The following is a 17,212-nucleotide window of genomic DNA, read 5'->3' as shown; positions in this document are numbered from 1 at the left end:
GTTTTCACACATGTATGCACACAAGAAGGAACCACCCCAAGGACGTTTTAAAAAATCAGGCCCATATCAGACCATTTTTGAGTAAAATCATTAAAAAAGGCTATGTTTCAACAGATTAACACCCTCCTGACCCCAACAATTATTTGGCTGTTTTCCAGTCAGGATTTCGTCGTAAACGCAGACAGTGGAAAAGTTCCAGTCAGAGTATTATTAGATCTCAGTGCTGCATTTCTAAGTAAGCACTCTAGTAAGTCCAACCCCTTACTAGACAGGGTTGGACTTCCTGGCACAGTCCGAAACTGAACTGAATCCTATTTAAAGGACAGATTACACATCTGAGAGTGCAAAAATGACGTGGTGTTCCTCAAGGCGCCATTCTTGGGTCTCTTGTATTCAACATCTACATGTTCCCACTAGATAATGGAAAACAACAAAATATCTTACAAAAGCCAAGCATTAACACTGACTTCAGTTTATGTAAATAGTTACAGACTAGCGTGCGTTAACGCTGGACTTTTGGTAAGTGCATGACTAAATGAATGTGGGCGACTGTCCTTCTCTACGCAGCTACACATGTTGATGCCAACAATGTCTTTTAAGTCATCTTGTTTGGTTAAACACAATCTGTAATGACAAGATTTGTGACTATGTAACTCCAGAGAATGACGCTATTTTTGTCATCAGATCATAAAAAGGTTACTTAAGGTTGTTTTCCGTTCTGCTGTACAGACTTGACTGTCTGCTCAGAGATAAACTGTAAAGTACGTGTGCAGTAAATGTGTCTCAGATGTTTTAAGGAATTCAGGAAAAAAACAAAGCTCCGGCTTTTCTTCATGAAAGGGAATTAAATCCTACTGGATGTAAGTTTGGCACAAGACTCCACCAGTGAAAGAAAAAAAAATAATAATAATAATTTTGGTGGAAGGTTTCATATGTGTTATCTTTTAATTTTCAGGAAATAAAGGTTATTTTGAGCTGACACATAAAACACATGACCAGAAAGTTCAAACCACAACTGGAACAATATTAGAGATCCAAAATCAAGCTTCCTCACTTCATATTTCGTGGTGCAGGAATGTGCAGATGTACTACACATTCCTGCTGTTGTGTAACATGAAGTGGATCAGCAGTATTTATATAGTATAACTTCAGTGCAGTTTAAACAAGTATTATTTCAAACAAGCAGTTACAAGTACACAGCTCGTTCATAGTTTCACAAATAGATCTTGTTTTCCTTCTTTTCTTTCACTGTATAATGTGTCGTGAAGATCATCAAGTTCAAGCTTCAATCTTGTACTTTGTACTGTTTGGGCAGCTGGAAAAGTATTGAATGTTTCTTGTGAAATCCTGGAGGAATATCTGTTACCTCATGGATCTGGATGCACAAAACAACCATATTTAAGCCTGTGAGCTGTCCTGTAAAAGGTGTTCTAGATGCTAAAGAGCATATTCTGCAGGACATGTTAGCACAAAGAGTTCACTGGCCACTATTTTAAAAAAAACATGCATTATTGGCTTTTCAGGACCAAAACTGAGAAACACTGAGACAAAACATCACAGCCAAGTCCAAACTGAAACAACTATTGAATAGATTGCCATGAAATCTGTTTCAGATAATATCTCCGTTGTTAGCTGGTGATCCTCTGACATTTCATCAGGTCAGTTTGTCCTTTGGTTTATGACCAAATGCCTGTAAAACTAATGGCATTCAGCCTCAGCTGCGATGGTAAACGTTGCACCTGCTATACATTAGCATGTTAACACTGCCATTGTGAGCATGCTAGCATGCTTTTAGCATTTAGATCAAAGCACAGCAGGTGCCCTGAAGCACAGTCTCACAGAGCAGTTAGCATGGCTGTACACTCGTTCACTTCCTCAATGTGTAAGCAGAGACATATAAAAAAGTATATGATGCTTAAAGTATTTTGTAATAAACTGAAGGAGGAAAAGACTTAAGAATAATTGATTTGGACAGAACTGAGGGTACAACTCAACAGATTTTTTCCACACATGCTTCTACTGCTGCTGTTTTCTCAAAAACAGACATCACGCTCTATTAAATGTGTGACTGATAAACAGAGATGTCTTCCAGCTCATATTGAGAATGTGTTTGTCTCTTGGGATGCAGTGTGGGAGTTAAAAGACATGTCCATGCCTTCCTCCTCTGCAGGATTTTCCCTCCTCCTCCTCCTCTTCCTTCTCCTCTCGCCAAACTTCTTGGCCACTTCCATCATGTGCTGCCTGAAGGACGACCCGATGAAGGCGTAGAGGATCGGGTTGAGGCAGCAGTGAGTCAGGGCCAAGCTCTCACTCACCTGAGCCACGTGATCCAGCACTTTACTTGTCCCACAGTGAGTCACTAAGGTGTAGACCAAATCCATTGCTTGATAGACCTTCAGCACGTTGTAAGGCAGCTGAGTGACCACAAACACTCCCACTACTATCAGGAGAACTCGTAGAGCTTTCCACTTCTTGCCTCTGCTCTCAACAGGGAGGCCCTTTAACGCCCGGCCCACGCTCCAGTAGCAGATCACCATAACCAGGAGTGGAAGCAGGAATCCCAGCAGCACCTCTGCCATCTCCAGGGCAGCTTTCCACCCTCTAGCCATTGATGGAGGGTAGATAGTCAGACAGACGCCCCTATTAGACACCCATCTCACCTCTGAGAGTACTAAATCAGGAAGACCCAGGATGAAAGCCGTCACCCAAACAACGAAGCACGTCTTCCAGCAGTGTCTCCTGGTGAAAATCCTCTGCAGCCGCCCTCGTTGGTCTTCACCTTGCGCCCTGGCTAATGCAAAGTAACGATCCAGGCTGATGCAGGCCAGCAGCATCATGCAGCAGGTGAAGTTGACCGTGTAGCAGGCAGACACGATCTTGCAGACCACCTCCCCCAGCTCCCAGCCCCTCACCAGATCAGCGGCCCAGAAAGGCAGCGTGAAGAGCAGGAGCAGGTCGGCCACAGCCAGGTGGGTCAGGAAGGTGTCCGTCATGGTCTTGAGGCGTTTGTGGTAAGCGTAGATGGCCACGACTAAGCCGTTTCCTGCCAGGCCCACCACCAGACACACAGTATACATGATGGGCAGGAAGATGGCTGCAAAGGAGCGGACGTCACTCTTCTCACAGAGGACGGGGTAGTCATCATAACTGAAGGTGAAGCTGATGTTTTCATGGTAGTAGTAGTCGTCTTCCTGCGAGACGTCCATGATCTTCACATAAAACTGTGAGGGAGGATAGTTTCAATTATTTGTCCGTGGCCTTTTAACATCAAGCCATGCTTGAGCATCTTGGCAAGATTTAGTAGCAAGAGGGATTTAAATCAAATGTGTAGCAACGCTAAAAAATAAAGGTAGTCACCCTGAACCACATTTGATTGGATATGTTAATGAGCTGTAATGAGCTGTCCCTGAGCTGAAGAAGAATCATCAGATCTACTTTTTCAGGGACAGTAAAGAGGAGTTTTGAGAGAAAAACACTCAAAAATTATATATTTTTTTTCACAATGGGAAAAATGAACAATTACTGTAACACAGAACTTAGATTTCACTGTCTTTGATTAAACATTAAGAATTCGGCTTGAACCACAGCGTGTCCATTCTTAGGGTTGACTGGCTGAGAAAATCTCTTAAATCAGAGAGGAACACAAATTTAAAAATCAACAAATGTGATAATTTAGTGTAAAGACTGCACTGAAGCCTCCAGCAGCTGCTCAGCCAGCGTCTGGATTTTATATTCTCACTGCAATAAAGCTTCCAGAAATGAGCCGTCTTTGTTTTACAACTCATATGAGACCGGAACTGGCCCCCAAAAATGAGAAGACTGCATGTGGTAACAAACCAAATCTCTCGTTAGTGAAGGAGAAATGTAAAGAAGAAACATTAAAGTTTGCAAATGATGTGATTTATGTTTACTGACGTACCGCGATAACATCTGTGTCAACATCCCGTGTTGACAGTCGTGTCCTGACTGACCTGAACTGTGCCTCCCTGTTGGACCTTCACTCAGATAAATAGTGTGAGTTCTTTCTGCCTCTCTGGAGTGCGATAAGTGCAAAGGGCAGAGGAGGAAAATGCTGATTGTGTAAACTCTCAGATTTCCCTGGAGATCCCCCTGCTGAGATTTCTCCTCTGCACAAATTAACTTGATGGAGAGTTTTGTAAAGAAGCTGATTATTAAAGCACTTCAGATACTTTTTAAATGACTGTGTACCATATCTCTGATGGGATGTAATTTAGTACATTTACTAAAGTACTGTACTTAAGTGCAATATTCAGGTATTAACTCGAGTATTTCCAGATTAAGATTGTATGTACAAACACGTGTATAAAGTGCAGTACTGGAGGAAATATCCAGATTTTCTATTTCAAATGACTCAATAACTAGTAAAACACACAACACACAGTATTATGAGCAAAATGTATGTAAAGTATTTAAAGTAAAAGTACTCTTCAAAAATTCCCATGTGAGTGTTACATTGTACAAATATATATCGTATTAAAGGATTTCTATTACCAATGCAGGAATGTGTGAGTAACATTTTACTGATGCAGTTGATTAAGGTGGAGCTAACTGAACCTATTTCATAGACTGTTTGTGTAGTTTAATCTATAAGAGTGTGACATTTAAAAATAAATACAATAAAATGTCAAATTGGATCAATTTAGTGGAGTAAAAAGTATAAAACATCTGGCTCTGAGTTGTAGTGCAGAAGAAGTTTAAAGTAACAGTAAAGTGATGGAAATCAGTACAAGTACCTAAAAATGTACTTAAGTAGCTCAACAGTGCTTGAGTGAATAGTTACATTCCACAAAGACAAAAGAGAAAGTAGTTAAATTAACGGCAACACCAGCGTCAGTGCACACGAACCTGAACCTCCTCCAGCTGCTGCAGTCCTTTCTGTTTCTGTTCTGTACTCCTGACTGCAAGTACATCAACTTTCTGCAGTGTGTTCCTGACAGTACTCTTCTCCACAGTAAAACACAAGTGCAGCCTGGAGTACCCGATGGTTAAAAAAAAAAAACTGCAGTATAAATTCATTTAAAGTTCCCTCCTCATTCCCTGACTGTACATGAACCTACGTGTATTTGTACGTCTAAAGCACTGTCAAGAAAAGAGTTTTAAAAAAAATCAGCTGTAACGTCCCAAATAACAGGTAATTGTGAGGTAAGCAGGTAAAAGTCTCTGATCGATACTCACGGTGTTCTCTTCGCCTCTCTGTCCCGTCTATCGGCGACATGGAGGCTGCAAAGCTTCTGTTTGCCCTCAGGCTGGTTTCTCCGCACAGAGGAAAAGGTTCGTTTGATTTAATACCCGCGCAGCATGGAGGGGTGGGAAGCTACAAAAAACAGCTTTTTGACAGTGCAGTGCTCGACGCGGGGATAACCATTAGTTTAAAAAAAGAACAAAATGAGCGTAACCAGAGTTTAAAAGAGGAAAAAAAGCGCGAGGGAGCTTCTACACCACTGACAAACTGCTCCAAAACATCTCTGATTTTAACATATCGAACCCAAATGTGACCTTTCACTCAGAGGTCATTCTGACTCTGAGGGCAGGTGACCCAAAGCTGGACCTAAATACACTACTTCAGTAAATGTCCTTACTTAGGTTCCACCAGTTGACACAGTAAAGTAAGTAAATTTAAGTCCATTTTTGAGATATTTGTACTTCAATTGAGTATTTCCATTTCTTATACTTCACACTTCCTTACAGTCTAGAGGCAAATATTGCATTTTGCCCCTCCACTATTAGCCTGCTCTGCAGGTGCAGATCAATAATACTAAACATGATCAGCTGTCAAACTAGGATGTTTTATTATGGATAAAGACTTGGTGAAATTCCCTCTACAGTCGACATGCACAGTAAGGAATAAGATCCATCTTTACCAGCTACAACATTAAAGTGATGAACATATTAATTCATCAATAATTATAATTCAGTAGTACAATTAACATTCTCAAATGTTCTGCATAATGAGTACTTTCATTTTGTCTACTTTCATTTTGATGCTACAAGTTTACTTTTAGATAAGATTTTGAATGCAGGACTTATTTCTACACTGTAGTGTACATGTATGTATGTATTTATAAACACTGTGTTACAGGATTGTAGTAGCTGCAGGATTTGACTCGTGTCTGCAGTGTGAATACACCCAGTAATCAGTTCAGAAACCAGTCTTACCTTCAATCACTGCTTCGTTTTTCTGACCAGAGAGTCGGGTTTCAGTCCAGTTTGAACTCCAGCTGAGTCTTGTTGCTCCACACGTTATAAAGACACATCTGAGAAGGATGAGTCAGAGAGAGAGAGAGAGAGAGAGAGAGAGAGAGAGAGAGAGAGAGAGAGAGAGAGAGAAGTCAAGTGACAGGAGGCAGAAACTAAATCACAACCAAACCCTGTCTTTGCGGCGTTCATTGAGGAAACCACATTTGTTCTTTTAAACATGCATGAACATGTTCACGCTCAGACAAAAGCAGATGAGGTTTAACCTGCACTGTAACACACTTCAATGACACAGAAGACGCAAGACACAAGAAGCATGGACCCGTGGTGTCTTTACTGTATTTTAATTTACCATTCAGATTAACGTTAATAACTGTGCTGCAGCTGAAACCACAAGGAAGATGGAAGATTATTTTTTTGGTTTTAATCCGTCAAGATTTGGCAGAGACATGTTGTTTCTCTTTCTTTCTTTTTTTTTTAGTATGTTTCGGCTTCTGTTCTGCGTTCCCAGAACTTTGTATTGACCAATACAAATCCCAGAGATTTAGCACGAATGTGTGTGTACAGGTGAACAGTGAAGTATCACCATAAAGAAATCAGTGTAAGGTCACCTCATTATTTATCACAGTAAAAGTACACATTGGTAAGCAGTTTATCATCCTGTAAAGACAAGAACTAAAACATTTACTGAACAGATTTGAAATGATTTTAACCAAACAACAACAACAACAACAACAACAACAAAAACAAAAACAAATATCATTAGCAATGTGTTTGGAGGACATTATTTTTTTGTAGTAGTGAATATTTGCTTTGTTGCTAATAAGCTACCGTAGCTTCCAGCTCGACTGAAGACAGCCATGGACGGATCCACCATCGAAGAAAGCAAAATCTTTCCTCGGTCATTCACTCCCCCCCACTTAAAAGAAAATCAGGAGAAAGTAGCCATTATTTTGTACAGGAAACCACCTTTTTCTACAGCTGTAGTGTGTTCAAAGTCTCTTGTATTAATCTCAGCAGTGACCCCAAACTGCCAATACAAACAGAGCAAAATGTGTGGTTGACACTTAGCCAGAAAACAGACCAGTGAGAAAACTGTCTGAATCAACTCCAGAGAAGCTTCTGCACGGATCTTCTTACCACATCAAGAGACAGTTGTTGTTGTTGTTGTTGTTGATCATCTGTCACCAGAGCGGCTGCATCAGCACAAGTGAAGGCTGTGATGAGCAGGAACGCCTGCAGACACCGCAGCACCAGCAGCACACTTCCGTCCATGACTGATGAACTTAGGTGTTTGATACAGCTGTGAAACACACAGCTCTTTATTTACTGTCTGCTGACTACAACAGGAGGGGATTAAGAGGGTGTATGCAGATGCAAAATGATTTGTTTAACAAGTCAGCTTGATGCTACGCCAGTTGGGCTGAAACTTTTCTTTTGCAGTCCCTGCTTTGGCTCCGCTGCCCAGATCAGTAAACACAGTGGACACCGGCAGCTTTTTCCTGAATATGATTAAACTCAAAGTATCATGACAGGGATACTGATGTGCATGTGAATTTAGATCCTTTACTTTAGTAAAACTAGCACTTCACCCATCTGGAAATACTCCATGAGAAGTACTCCATTCAAAATCCTATTTAAGTAAAAAAGCAGAAGTATTATCAACTTTGAAGTATCAAAGGGCTGCAAAAAAGGCTGAGTGTCTCCATCTTGTGGTCACATTATGCAGCACTTGGGATAAAAGGACTGAAACTACAGCAGCAACATGTTTTCAGAAAAGTCTTCTGTGCGGATTCCTTCATTGATAACTGATGTAGAAATAACTCAATGAGGAACAGAGCAGAAATAAACCTCTTTAGCATGCAGTGAAAGCAGTGAACGCAGCGTCAATCAGCCTGCCTTTACTTTGTGGCAGCTGTGTTCTTGTAAAACATGCTCATCATTTACTTAAAAAGATTAGATCTGTGTTCTTGGGCTGATGGTTTCTGTGGAATGTGGAGCAGAGCACTCGGGTCCTCCTGTTGGAGGTCACTTTCAGATCCTTTAGTCTGGACTAAAAGCTGGAGGGAGGTTATGTAACCAGATCATATCATGATCACCATTGTTTTCTTTTTCTTATCACGGTTTAGTGGAGAAAACCCTCAGCAGCTGTCATCAGGATGAGTCTTTTAGTGTTACGTCTCTCTTGAAAAACCCCTAGAAACCGATTGCTGGACTCTGCTGATCACAATTGTGTGCATCCGGTTCCATCGTACTGTACGTGTCTTCAGAGGGGGAAAGAGGCCACGAAATACATTATAATGTGCACAGAGGAAGCCACATCAATGCTGTAAGGCTGTCTGGACAGCACAGGCGGGGAGGAGTTCTTTGAATCCTGCTGACAGTGATGAACTCACAGACATTTTCAGTTCCTGGATATCATAAGAGATCTTCACAGATAGTAAACCATGGACGAGCAGACACCTTAAAAGGTTATTAAACAGGGAAATATTCCTGAAATCATGTCTGTCCAAAATCAAACAGGAGATTACAAAGGCCAATCTGACAGAAGTTGAAGGTGAGTTAAGAAATAATAATCTAGGCTCAGCCTGGGACAGTAGCAGGACTGTAGTCAGACTGACTGACTGAAGACAAAAATGTTATTTGCATCTTCTAGGAGAACCTGAAGGTTTCGGTAAAGACATGGTGGCACACTGATGGAGTCTCTTCAGAGCAGCATCATTTCTGGCTTTTGCCAGAAGCCTCTCTGCGTGTTGCATTGACTCAGCCCTCTGTTTTGGATCCCAGACACACTGAAGTCTGAATCTTTGTTTGGGACGACATGCTACAAGCAGACCCAAACCTGGAAAACCAGCTGAAAGTATCATCATCATCATCATCATCATCATCATCATCATCATCATTAGGGATATTATATTCCATTTCTGCCAGTAGATCCCCTGAAATCCTCCACACTGGTCCTTCATAAAATGTTAAAATGGCTTTGTTGTTCTTGAAGGTGACTGATGTGATTCAACGTCAGTGTTTGGTTGTTGGATGGCTGAGATTAACAAATGTAACAGAGCAGTGAACTTGCGTGACAATCTGTTGCTTAATTTGTCTGCACTTTCGCAGTGATTTGACCACGTTAGAGTGTGGGAATCAAAGTAATTACACCACTAACCAGTTCCATAAAAACAGCAGGAAGCACCAGAGAAATGACTAAACAACACCAATAAACAAATATGAATTACAACGGGACTTCCTGGTCTCCCTCCTGGTCTCCCTCCTTGTCTCCCTCCTCGTCTCCCTCCTGGTCTCCCTCCTGGTCTCCCTCCTGGTCTCCCTCCTCGTCTACCTCCTTGTCTCCCTCCTGGTCTCCCTCCTGGTCTCCCTCCTTGTCTCCCTCCTCGTCTCCCTCCTCGTCTCCCTCCTCGTCTCCCTCCTGGTCTTCCAGCCCCTCTCACCACATATGATGCAATATTCACACAGAAACCCTTTTCTTCTACTGCTTCATCAGATTGTTAAAATTCACTGTTTCAGATATAAGGTTGTTTTTGCTGTTATTGTTTTTGAACATAAATAATTTTTGCAGTTTAAAATGTCAGAATGAATTAATACTCTTTAATAACAAATCGAGAATGGTCACATGTAGGTTTACGCTACAAAATATAAACTGGCTGATGTGTATGTCATATTTAAAACTCTTAAATATCAATATCTGTTTCTGCCAGGTTGTATCCAGCCAGTGGTGTTGCTAGGGTCTCTTCGGGCTCCAAGCAAGAAATCCCTGGGGCCCCCACCCCACCCGTGCACGCCGCAAAAATTTGGTTTTGCACACATAAATGCACAAATTCTGGGACATTTGAGATGAATACGGAAAAAATAGATTAGTGGTTCTCGAAGTGAGGCCCAGGGACCAACAGAGGTCCCTGAAAGCCCAGGCCTATCAGTAATCATTGTTGTAAATAAGTGGCCGGGGCCCCCCAGTGGCCCGGGGCTCCAAACAACTGCCTGGCTTTCCTGTCTGCAAGCCCCGCCCCTGTATCCAGCCATCAGTTAGACAGCACCAGAGGCAAATGAGACATTCTTTCATGCATGCACAGTGTGTGAGCATTGATTTGATCGTGTGTTAGGGGCATGAAATTGAGGATATTGCACCAGCAGCTGTTTATTGTAAAGTGAGGAGGAACCACTGAAATGAAGAAACATCCCAAAATCAATTCACACACTGGCTGTGTTTTGAAATCATGTGACAAAAAAAAAACAAAACAGAAATATGGGTGATTTTCCACGTAGCGTGACACCTCTGTCCTACCTGACAGTCTGACATCAGCACATCTTAGAGCATTTTCAACAGCAGCTTCACTGAGAAGAACGTCACTGAAAGAGATGCAATAAAGACAAGAAGACATCAATTAAACACAAAGAGACGCAAAAGAACAACAAACAGCTGCAAAACAACCACAAAAAGACACAAAATGACAGAAAGAGATTGTTAGTTGTCATTTTGTGTCTCTTTCAGTGCAGATGTCTGGCTGTTATGTAGGAGGGGTGAGGGTCTTTTTACACGCCTGTGCTCAGGGGACCCTTGACATTACACCTCCTACAGAAGATTACACATTTTTTGTCCAACTCCTGTTTGTCTGTATACTGCAGTATTTGTTCAAAAATCCACTGATTTGCATTAAAACAGGATCAGTAGTAAAGATTTCCAAACATGGTTTTACCCAAACATGGAAGGGACATCTGTATGTTATCTAATCAATCCATCAATCAATAGAGAAACCAAGTCCTGTGGAAAGAAAGAAAAATAGATGACAGTTTTGTTTTTTTTCCACTGAGACTCAAACACCACCAAAACTCTGTGTATGCAAGAAAGACGCACTGATGAACCAATGCTTCACCAGCTGGATGAGTCAGCACAGACAAACCTGGCGACCCAGAGAAAACAAACCAAGTCAACAACAACACTTCCTGCTCCAGTGCAGTCTGAGGAAAGACAACATGACCAACTTCCCGACCCAAAGTCAAATACCAAGACTTTGACACTCTCAGACCAAGTATTCTTCAGTATTTAGGTCTATGATTGATACAGCTAATGTCACCGGCTCAGCGGCACCAACAAGGGGAACTTATTCTGCACGGGCTTTAATAGTTAAAAGAGTACAGAAACACGTCGTTTAACCTGAAGCGCAAACCGTGATGACATCAAACACATTTGCAATCAGTGGCAGAGGAAAAAAACTGAGGGGTGAGAGGTCTGCTGTTAGAGATCCTGTTTGTCTGTGTGCCAAAAAAAACCCTAATCTGATTTAACATCCTTTATTTGATAAATAAGAAGATTATTGCGCACTTCATAAGCACTGCAGCATACAGTATATTCATTTCCACTCCTCAAAGTAGCGTGGCAGCTCTGAAAAAGCTTCTTTTTAACGTCTGTTGTCGAGTGCACCAGTGAAACTGGCTGTTTCCATCATCTCATTTCCTGGAGATGCACACTGAGCTTGGGTGTCTGAGTAACTCTGGGGGGCTTAACAGTGCAAGAGAGAGTGACTGACTATCATCTAGCTTTTCAGCCATGAGCACAATGAGACGTCAAACTTTCTCTCAAAGTAAAGCAGCTCTTACCACTCTGAAAGAGCTGCACCCCCCTGGTCTCCTCCAGCAGGCCAGCTGATATCTCGACTTCACTCTTTTTGCAGCTCTTTTCTATAACAGAGTGAGAACAAACAAAGAATAACTAATCACAGAAAACCGCCTTCTTCTTCTGTTTAACCACATGTGTTGAATCTGTAATCACTTAATTAATAATAGATTTACTGCAAATTGAAACAGCTCTCTGTGGACTAAGGACTCATTTGTTGGTTGTTGAATTGTGGGTTTTGTATTGAAAACATTAAGTTATTCATAGTTCACCCGTTCTACAGAAACAGATACTCAAGGAGAATCGTTAAATTTGTCTACCAGAGGACTACTACTACTTGTCTGACACAACAAATTCCCCATGCACCTGACACTCGTTATTTTCAGAAACATAACATTTCATGTTCAATTCTGACTGTAATTTTTGTGATGCTTCCCCATTATTTTTAATGGAGCTGCTTGGTGGTGGCTCCACTAAGGTAAGGGTGTTAGGAGCTCAGTAATTGCACCTCAGTGGTGATTGAATCACTGCGAAAGTGCAGATGAGTTAAGAAACAGTCCACGTCATAGCGTAGATACTGACACGCAAGCTCACGGCGCTGTTTCAACATCTATTATTTTACTCAGTTTTATTTATGAGGCCCATGAGGCTTCACGCTCTGTCCGTAGCCCTTTATTTGGATAAGGATGAAACTTCAGGAGGAGCATCTGCCAGGACGGACAGACATGAAACAGATGTCATGTGTACAAAATTCACCAACACAGGAAAATTAGAGCACAAAGTTATAACTAGACTGTAAACATACATGAAGAACATGGATCAGAGAGGATGATGAGCAACTTCAGGCGTCGCCACGCAGACCTGAAGCACATGACCTCTTCTCCGCTGTGGAGAGCCGAAAAGAAGACACAGGAGGCAAAGCGGAAGAACAATGTTCACACAGAGAGGAGAAAATGAGAGAGACAAGAACACAAAGGAGAGAGAGAGGGACGAGAGGAGAGCCTGAATCTCCTGCAGGACGAAGATCCAGATCCAAAACATCTGGAATGAAGCACCGACAGCCATTTATGAGAATACTGTACCTGTACTGACTGTCAGAGACTTATATTTCCCTTATTATACTTTAAAGTTCACGTAACTGAAGGAAAATCTTGTTTACATTCTATAAAACAAACCCCAGAACCATAATGTCTGATGTTATTGTGAAGGTTTGGCTCATGATGTAACTCCCTGACGTTACTTTCTGATGATGTAATGTGGTGGTATCCTGTTGTTCCTCTTTGTCCACGTGCGTGTGATTGGCTGGCAGTCAGTATATTAAGACGTGCGTGTTTCAGACTCTTCAGTTCATCAGCCATGGACAAAAGTGTGCTGCTGGTCCTGTTGTGTCTGCAGGCGTTCCTGCTCATCACAGCCTTCACTGCTGCTGATGCAGCCGCTCTGAAGACAGCTGATCGTCTTCGATTGCGTGATGGTCCGGTAAGAAAATCCACTGCTGGTCTCTGACCGCCAGGAGCTTTTTATATTTTAAGAAGGGCCTCGCTTGACATGGTGTTTTCGTATTTTCTCAAACATGCTGCTGACTGTAAGACAAAAGATTGTGGCTCTGTTTGAATTCAGGGTGCTGAATTTAGCACAGGTGGTTAAACAGAAGAAGAAGGCGGCTTTCTGTGTTTAATTATTCTTTCTTTGCTCTCATTCTGTTTTAGAGAAAAGCTTCAAGACGACCGCCAAAGTCAAGATATGGGATGGCCTGTTGGAGGAGACCTGGGGGATGCAGCGCTTTCAAAGTGGTAAGCTTGCTTTACTTTTTGACGTCTCATTGTGCTCATGGCTGAAAAGGTACAAGACAGTCTGTGTATTAGTTTGTTGCTTTTTAAATTACGATCCATCTCTCTCTCTCTTTCTCCTACTGTTCAGCCCCCAAAGGATATACCGCCAACCAAGCTCACGATTGCGCCAGAGGTGCTATTGAAGAAAAGAAGCTGAAGAGAAGCTTTTCCAGAGCTGCCACGCTACTTTGAGGAGTGGAAATGAATATACTGTATGCTGCAGTGCGCAATAATCTGCTTATTTACAAAATAAAAGATTTCAAAGCAGATGTAGTGTGTTTTTTTTTTTTTACTTGGCACACAGTTCTCGTTGGCACACATCTGTAATAGTCGACCTCTCAGCCCTCAGTTTCTGCCACTAAGTGGTGTAAATGCAGGAAGCATTCGGTTTATTTTGTTCTGGACAAAAAATTTTATTTTTAACTTCATTGTGCAACAGTGCAAGAGGTGAATGAGAGAATCTGTTTTGTAGTAATTTAAAATCACATTATTAACACTGAAAGTTACTGAATTACAGCCTGCCGGAGAGCCTCAGTGCCGCAGAGACTGTTGATGTTTTTAAAAAGAGGCTCAAGACCCGCCTTTTTAATCAGGCTTTCAATTGATTTGTTTGATTTATCTTATTCACGCTTCTTAGCATGTTCATCTTTGTTCGTATCTTATTTTAGTTGCATATTTTAACAACATGTTTAATTGCTATTTATTTCATTTACTCATTTTATTTCATTTTATGTTTATGTCTTAGTCCTTTGGTTTTTATCTCCAGTGTTTCCTCATGGGGGTCCTTGGTTTTCAGGTCAAGCGTTTCCTCATGGGGGCCCCCCTCACTGGGAGCTGCTCCTGGCCTACTGATGGGGGCGCTGCTGAGGGGACGGCTCTGGCCTGGATGGCTGGAGGCCTCTGCACCTTGGTGTGGGTTCTGCCTGGGTCGGGGTGGTCTCGAGCGGCGCCCCCCAGTCATGAGCCGGGGGCCCTCTCAGTGTGGATGGCCCCCAAAGGTGGCTTACCCCTTATCTTGTCTGTTGTGGTGTGTGTGCGGGTGTGTGTGCGCGTGCGTACGTGTCTGTGTGTGTGTTTCTGTATGTATTTATGGGTACGGGAGGGCTGGGTTTTCTTCTTTGTTGTTTTTAGCCTCTGTGAGGCACTTTGTGTTGCTTTTTAAGTATGAAAAGTGCCATATAAATAAATAAAGTTTGAAGTTTGAAGTTTGAATGTAAAATTTGTTTTTTACGTTTTCGTTCTCATGCGTCCGCAGTGTTAGATGTCAGGACATGAATTCGATATTCCTGTATTAGTCCTGTGAGGGGAAATTCCAAAAGTGAAACTGAGGATATTAGGCCAACGACTTCTTTTATTGTGAAATGATGAGAAGAGTGAGCTGAAGCAACGAGAAATGAAGCTACAAACACACACACACAGATGAGTTTGGCAATAGTGAGAAGTAGTTTTGAAGAAGATGAGGCACAAATGTAGTGTCAATTTCCTGAATTAATGACTGAAGGAGTCTAATGAGAATTGAGATTGTTATGGCCTACAACACATCAAATGCAGCATGGAGGATGCCTTCTTCTGTGTTGATTAACAGCAACATCCTTCAATTCTTATGCTAACCTATATGATAAGTAATAGTATAACTAACTAATAGAACAAGGAAAGGCTGATTATATTTGGTGAATTAAGCGCTACTAATTCTAACTGTCTCATGTCACGTATCTAAAACCTACTGGTCTCTAAATGGCAGTATGGTTCCACGGTAGAAACCAGATTAAAAAAAATGATCATGAGAGCTAAGATCATAGTTGTGCCATTTTACAAGCTAGAAACACGGGACAAGCATTGATACAGTACAAATTATGAGTTTAGCGCTGTGGGTGCATCCAAAGTTGAATCAATTTTATCGTTTGCATTATCCTGATGTGGTAGAAAAGAAAACACACAGTTTGCTACAGGAGTGTCTGATTTACGACGTGTCAGTGTTGTCCAGGTCTTGAGGCCTGTTGAGGTCTGTTGACCGTCCATCCTGTCAGTTTTAAAGCCTTTATCTGATGTGGAGCTGGAAGAAAAGATCAGTGTCTCCATGAAAACAATTTAAATGAAGGTAACCCTTTGTAGTTGGAAAGTCTTTCCCTCCCCAGCTCTCCTGAAGGAATGCCGGGGTGAAAGGTTAAGTTTAGGTCTCTTGTTTTCCTACATTGTTGTGAAGGTTTGGCCTGTGGTGTCCTGTCGTTGCTCGTCTTTGTCCGTGCGGGTGATTGGCTGGCAGTCAGTATATTAAGACGTGTGTGTTTCAGACTCTTCAGTTCATCAGCCATGGACAAAAGTGTGCTGCTGGTCCTGTTGTGTCTGCAGGCGTTCCTGCTCATCACAGCCTTCACTGCTGCTGATGCAGCCGCTCTGAAGACAGCTGATCATCCTCAACGGCCTGCTGATGTGGTAAGAAAATCCACCGCTGGTCTCTGACTGCCAGGAGCTTTTTATATGCAAGAAGGGCCTCGCTTGACATGGTGTTTCCTCACTGGGCTGTTTAAGCGTAAATGTTAAACATGCCGCTGACTGTAAGACAAAAGATTGTGGCTCTGTTTGAATTCAGGGTGCTGAATTTAGCACAGGTGGTTAAACAGAAGAAGAAGGCGGCTTTCTGTGTTTAATTATTCTTTCTTTGCTCTCATTCTGTTTTAGAGAAGAGTTTCAAAACGAGCGCCAAAGTCAAGACATGGGATGGCCTGTCAGAGGAGACCTGGGGGATGCGCCGCTTTCAGTCCTGTAAGCTCGCTTTACTTTTTGACGTCTCATTGTGCTCATGGCTGAAAAGGTACAAGACAGTCTGTGTATTAGTTTGTTGCTTTTTAAATTATGATCCATCTCTCTCTCTCTCTCTTGCCCAATGTTTAGCCCCTCCCAGTGGTTACACCGCCACCCATGTTCAAACTAAATTGAAAGGAAAGGAAGAGCCTGTCAACATGATGAAATAAGCCAGTTTCAATGGTGCAGTCGAACAACAGGAGCTGAAGAGAAGCTTTTCCAGAGCTGCCACACTACTTTGAGGAGTGGAAATGAATATACTGTATGCTGCAGCGCGCAATAATCTGCTTATTTACAAAATAAAAGATTTCAAAGCAGATGTAGTGTGTTTTTTTTTTTTACTTGGCACACAGTTCTCGTTGGCACACATCTTTAATAGTCGACCTCTCAGCCCTCAGTTTCTGCCACTAAGTGGTGTAAATGCAGGAAGCATTCAGTTTATTTTGTTCTGGACAAAAAATTTTATTTTTAACTTCATTGTGCAACAGTGCAAGAGGTGAATGAGAGAATCTGTTTTGTAGTAATTTAAAATCACATTATTAACACTGAAAGTTACTGAATGTAAAATTTGTTTTTAAGTTTTCATGCGTTTGCAGTGTTACATGTTAAGACATGAAGCTGAGGACGTTACGCTGACGACTGCTTTTATTGTGAAATGATGAGAAGTCTGAGATGAAGCAACAAGAAATAAAGTTACAAACACACACACACACACACACACACACACACTATGTTT

General features: G+C 41.8%; 1 protein-coding gene and 1 long non-coding RNA gene across 3 annotated transcripts; one reads left to right on the top strand and one right to left on the bottom strand.

Moving 5' to 3' along the window:
• Window positions 1-2,077: 2,077 nt before the first annotated feature.
• ackr4a (atypical chemokine receptor 4a) lies at window positions 2,078-7,388 on the bottom strand. Of its 2 annotated transcripts, XM_076745577.1 has the most exons (3): window positions 7,357-7,388; window positions 6,178-6,275; window positions 2,078-3,221 (listed from the first exon to the last, which is right to left on the bottom strand). In XM_076745577.1, exon 3 carries the CDS (start codon window positions 3,204-3,206, stop codon window positions 2,094-2,096), a length of 1,113 nt encoding a protein of 370 aa, XP_076601692.1. In that variant the 5' UTR covers window positions 3,207-3,221; window positions 6,178-6,275; window positions 7,357-7,388; the 3' UTR covers window positions 2,078-2,093. The 2 variants fall into 2 exon arrangements, with proteins under 2 accessions (XP_076601692.1, XP_076601693.1); XM_076745578.1 differs by lacking the exons at window positions 6,178-6,275; window positions 7,357-7,388 and adding an exon at window positions 5,197-5,261.
• Window positions 7,389-13,198: 5,810 nt separating this feature from the next.
• On the top strand, window positions 13,199-13,941 carry LOC143329819 (uncharacterized). The gene is made up of 3 exons (XR_013077896.1): window positions 13,199-13,321; window positions 13,552-13,635; window positions 13,763-13,941. It is a non-coding gene; the product is annotated as an uncharacterized LOC143329819 (long non-coding RNA).
• Window positions 13,942-17,212: the final 3,271 nt, after the last annotated feature.

Source organism: Chaetodon auriga, chromosome 12 (assembly GCF_051107435.1).
Source record: "Chaetodon auriga isolate fChaAug3 chromosome 12, fChaAug3.hap1, whole genome shotgun sequence".
Classification (NCBI taxonomy): domain Eukaryota; kingdom Metazoa; phylum Chordata; class Actinopteri; order Chaetodontiformes; family Chaetodontidae; genus Chaetodon; species Chaetodon auriga.
The sequence above is the reverse complement of the archived record's forward strand: the minus strand, read 5'-3'. Positions and strand labels throughout refer to the sequence as shown.